The sequence below is a fragment of the Phycodurus eques genome, chromosome 2 (genome assembly GCF_024500275.1).
Source record: "Phycodurus eques isolate BA_2022a chromosome 2, UOR_Pequ_1.1, whole genome shotgun sequence".
Taxonomy (NCBI): Eukaryota; Metazoa; Chordata; class Actinopteri; order Syngnathiformes; family Syngnathidae; genus Phycodurus; species Phycodurus eques.
Genome location: NC_084526.1, coordinates 5580488 through 5585267, shown reverse-complemented (window position 1 = coordinate 5585267; position 4780 = coordinate 5580488). Strand labels below are relative to the sequence as shown.

Below are 4780 nucleotides of genomic sequence, written 5' to 3'. Positions count from 1 at the left end.
CACAGATTTAGTGTGGCATTTGGGCTCATTGGTTTAATCACTGAACTATTCTGGCGTGGCACATCTTCCCGAGTTCAAATCCGGTCTTGTCTGTGTAGAGTTTGTATGTTCTCCCAGTTATTGATAACTGGTGTAGGCCTACATTTTTTTTGTTGTTGCTTACAGTAACTTGCGCTCAGGTTTATGGAGCTCAAAACCTATCGCCGATAGGTGGCAGTGTATACATGCAACAAAATCTCACTTCTTGAAAGGGGGGGAGAACAGGTCAAGAAGGGCTCAATTTATTTTATTCACAAGAAAATTGAAATGCAAAAACCATTGGCAGCTTTCTAATGGGACCTGTGCTTCAGTTTTAAGTCTTTTATTACTTGGTAAAAAAAATAAACCAGCTGCTTTTCAAAGTTTGGGTCTGGGGCCACAATAGTTTGAATAAAGGTTACACAGGCATAGGTTGCCCCATCTATTAAGCGGTTGCAGTTCTGCAGAAAAGCAATTGAACATCACTGCTGTTGACTACTGAAATGGGAGTTATGGGTCTGATGTTATACTCATTCCCACTAAAATTACAACTACTCTTGGAAGACTACAAATACCCTTCCCCTTAGAAATTTGAAACTTTTTTTTCTTCCATGATTAATCATCTTCATTCACATTAACAAGACTGGACAAACATGAAAGGGTGAAAAAGAAAAACAGGAAAAGCGATTCCAGTTCCAACATTTTATTAGTCAGATGGGCACTCTATTTTGCCTGCATTGATGTCCTCAATGACATCATGAGGAGGACGACCATCAATGGTGCAGCCAACAGACTGAGCCGTACCTAGAATCTCCTTGATGGTTCCTGGCAAAAAAAAAAAAAAAAAAAAAATTTCACATCACATTTCTATTTAGTTAAAATAAATTCCTATAATAGTGTTCCAGACTTTTCGGCACAGAGTTGTCCATTAGTTTGGACAGCTCTGTTTCCTAAAACTGGGTCAATCTGCGCCTCCACTGGATTATACTCAGTCACTGACAGACAGGCATCATGGCGAGAGGCTAACCAATAGTTATACAGGCCCTAGTATACACTAGTCCAGCTTGTATAAAAGCCCAACCAAATTTTACTCTTACCTGACATCTCCCTTGCAATGGAACGTGGCCGCATGATACGAGCAACGCCCACAATGTCATCAAAGGTCACACTTCCACTGTGCTTAACTGGAATAAAAGATTAAGACATTGAGGGGGACACATTTCGAACAAGCAGGTGGGTAGAGTAGCCAATATTGTACTCAAGTAAGGGTACTGTGTTACCTGACAATGTGACTCAAGTAAAAGCAAAAAAGTACTGAGTAAATGGTGAATAATTTCAGTTTTTTTAAATCAACTTGAACAATAAAAACTAAAATGTGAATGTGCAAATTCTGATATTTAAACAAGTCGTGCGCCGTTGCCTACAATGGTAACGACAACCTTCCCAACATGGTCGCCCCGTAAGCATGTCAATTAGCCGGGCTGGTGTATCTAATGTTAGCATCGGAAGCCCAATAGAAGATCATGCGACTTTGTGTCATTTGATTCGTTAACGAGACCCAAATGTCACTAGCGCTTAAATTAAATTAGAGAAAGCAGCGCCTGATGCGAAACCCATAGCCCAAACAGATAGCTCGAAATGGACAAAATAGTTGCTATGCAATAATTGATAACTAAAGGTAGCGAGCAGCATTAATATCACTGTGACAGAGTGAAAGCCATTTCTTCTTAAATACTCATAAGTATACTGTATTAAACTACTTTGACAAGTACCATTTATCAAAATGCTACTTGAGTAACTAGCGCATTACTACCCAAGTCTGCAAACAAGTCACCGAGTGCATGGACACATTTAGTGGGGTATTTCCCTACCAAGTACAACTTGTGTGCCGCCTAGTTCCCTAAACATGAAACAAGTGCCTCCCACCCCAAAAAAACATTTTAAATAGTGTTATTGTATGTCAAGTGTGCTGTAGTTTGTCATCCTTTGTGCATTTTGAAGTGTGCCAGCAACCTTAAGACACGCTGAAGCTCTGAGAAAAAACGCATGACTCCTTTAATTTTCTAGTTATTTTGCTGTACTTTATCAGAAAAAACTAATTGAACAGCAGCCACTCACTGTTCTTGACCTTCTTCCTGTCACGAGGGGGCTCCTTCAGCGCTTTGATGATGAGAGCAGAGGCAGAGGGAACCACCTCAATCTATAAAGACAATCAAGAACAAGTCCTCAGTTCCAGTCGAACCCTCCCAATTCAGCAGGGTGTAACTTTGCAATCAACTGAAAGCAGAGTCAGAGTCAAGCGTGTTCCTAATTAAAGTCTGTACCGCTGCCTGTCTGTTCTGGATAGTCAGCTTCACGGTGATCCTCAGGCCCTTCCAGTCACCAGTGGCCTTGGCAATGTCATCACCAACTTTCTTGGGAGACTAAGAGAACAAAGGGCTCAGTTTACCAATCTGATTAGGCTTTTCAGATTCACATAACCCCACCCATCTGCGCACCCAGGTAAACATCTTCCACTTTGGTAAATGGTAATAAACGTGGGGGTATGACATTTGCAGAGCTGTCAAATGTTACGGCACCAGAAACGACTCAACGCTGACTGGTTACGGCTGTAACACCGATTGTTGCGGATATTTTGTGTGTGTGTGAATAAAAGTATATTATACATTCATTCATCTTCCGTACCGCTTATCCTCACTAGGGTCGCGAGCGTGCCAGAGCCTACCCCAGCTGACCGGGAGAGAGGCTCGGTACACCTTGAACTGGTCGCCAGCCAATCGCAGGGCACATCTAAACAAACAACCATTCGCACTCACATTCATACCTACGGGCAATTTATAGTCTTCAATCAACCTATCACCCATGTTTTTTGGGATGTGAGAGGAAATTGGAGTACCCCGAGAAAACACACACACGGGGAGAACATGCAAACTCCACAGGTGGGGCCAGGATTTGAACCCTGGTCCTCAGAACTGTGAGGCAGATGTGCTAACCAGTCATGCACCATGCAGACAAATATAATTAACAATTTGTAATAAGATAACCTTTATTAGTCCCAGAATGGGAAACTTCATCATTTCAGTAGCAATAGTGGATACTGTAAATGTATAAAATGAGTACCATGCAAGTACATTCACAAAATAGAAATCTATGCATAAACTATCCAATCCTATCTATCAGCAATGTTTGTTTGCAAAATAGAGTGCCGAGTTTTTATTTACTTTTGAGATCTGATTTAATACTTTTAACCAAGGTTGAAAACATAATTGGTTAAGGCGAATTAATCGAGACATCTTTGATGCAGGCTGCAACTGCATCGTCCATTTCAAGGTTGACGCAATAAAAACATAAACATTGAAGACAATTTATTAACAATTACAATTATAAAGCATTGATTGTTGTGCAATATGCAGTATTTGTATCCAATTTCATATACTGTAATAATTGTACCACGGTAATGTTCTTCACAAAATTTTGACAATGTGAAAATTCTGACAAAATCTTCTGGGAGAGAATTTCTCTGTATTTGACAATGGGATTTATTTACTAGGGTGACAGAGGCACAGTTCAGTTGGACAGTACAAGGCATGTTCCAGACTTTTCGGCACAGGATTGACCATTAGTTTGGCCAGCTCTGTTTCCTAAAGCTGGGTCACTCTAAACCTCCACTGGATTATACCCAGTCACTTGGACAGACTGGCATAGTGGCGGGAGGTTGTTTGGTTTGTGCAAGGCTTAGCGAATTACTCACCAGACCCAGGGGCCCTATTTTGGGGGCCAATGCTGATGTGGCACCGACCTCTCCCCCTGTGCACCTCATGTACACTGCAAGACATGAATTGACATTCAACTTTCAAAGGCCTCATCGTCAAGCAAATTTTAGTAAACATTTGGGACTGTATTTTACGTATTGTGTTGTTGCTATTGTATTTTATACTTGCAGCTAAAGAAATCCATGCTCATCTATTAACCACGTTGGACTTTCGCGGCCCATTCAATCATTTCCATACAGCTTTATCTTACTGGAATGGGCAAACAGAATGCAAACACATTGACATACTTCTTCCGTGTGCATTCGTTGTGTCGCCACTACCGCAAAGATGCTAACAGTTAGCCGCTACCGAGTTTAGCCCACGTGGCAAAGCACGCGTGGGTCGGTCAAAAAGGAAAAAAAAAAAAAGAAACGTTTCTAAAGGGTACAACCCATCAACGTAATTAAAGTACTCGACAATTGTATACGACTACATTGACGTCTGTCACATTTGGAGTCTCAATAAACATTACCGTTGGAAGTGCGCCGTTGGGAAGCCGACAGACGCCATCTTGACAGTCACACAAGCGTCTGCTTAACAAACATTCGACAGGGTAAACGTACCAACTTTAATCTCGCCGGGGTCGAATTTGGGAGGCATGTTGGTGGCGAGGTTGAGTTCAGTTCAACTTGATTGGTGAGGGTGTCGGATGTACCCGCTTCGGGACGACCGATTGACTGTTGCACCTTCACCGTTACCGACAGAAAGAAGGAACCGGAGGTGGGCGCTCGTGTTATATGAGTGTAGCAAATATCGCGAGAGGTCGCGTCGGCTTGGGTGGAGCCAAAAAGCTTTTTTTGTTGTTGTTGTTTCAAAGCATAATTTAAAAAATCTTTATTGATAAATTGGACCCATAATACAGTAAATAGAAAACAATAACTGTATGTATGTATAATTATGTTTAACATTTATATAAAATAGTTACACACTTAACTGTTGTTATAGCCTTT

General features: G+C 41.3%; 1 protein-coding gene and 2 non-coding genes across 4 annotated transcripts; all 3 read right to left on the bottom strand.

Moving 5' to 3' along the window:
- Nucleotides 1-705: 705 nt before the first annotated feature.
- rpl12 (ribosomal protein L12) lies at nt 706-4561 on the bottom strand. 2 transcript variants are annotated; one of them, XM_061664869.1, is made up of 6 exons: nt 4394-4561; nt 3770-3843; nt 2343-2441; nt 2137-2218; nt 1116-1202; nt 706-843 (listed from the first exon to the last, which is right to left on the bottom strand). In XM_061664869.1, exons 1-6 carry the CDS (start codon nt 4428-4430, stop codon nt 725-727), a joined length of 498 nt encoding a protein of 165 aa, XP_061520853.1. In that variant the 5' UTR covers nt 4431-4561; the 3' UTR covers nt 706-724. The 2 variants fall into 2 exon arrangements, with proteins under 2 accessions (XP_061520853.1, XP_061520860.1); XM_061664876.1 differs by having other exon boundaries at nt 4303-4394.
- On the bottom strand, nt 913-1037 carry LOC133399443 (small nucleolar RNA SNORA65). The gene has a single exon (XR_009768211.1). It is a non-coding gene; the product is annotated as a small nucleolar RNA SNORA65 (small nucleolar RNA).
- LOC133399441 (small nucleolar RNA SNORA65) lies at nt 3604-3730 on the bottom strand. Its single transcript, XR_009768210.1, has one exon. It is a non-coding gene; the product is annotated as a small nucleolar RNA SNORA65 (small nucleolar RNA).
- Nucleotides 4562-4780: the final 219 nt, after the last annotated feature.

What these genes read in the sequence shown, in the direction of transcription:
- rpl12 (XM_061664869.1), bottom strand. Translation starts at nt 4,430, where the DNA reads ATGCCTCCCAAATTCGACCCCGGCGAGATTAAAGTTG. An exon ending in CAGGAAGAAGGTCAAGAACA is followed by an intron (nt 1,203 to 2,136) that starts GTGAGTGGCTGC and finishes CTTTTATTCCAG; the next exon opens with TTAAGCACAGTGGAAGTGTG. An exon ending in CATTGCAAGGGAGATGTCAG is followed by an intron (nt 844 to 1,115) that starts GTAAGAGTAAAA and finishes TTTTTTTGCCAG; the next exon opens with GAACCATCAAGGAGATTCTA.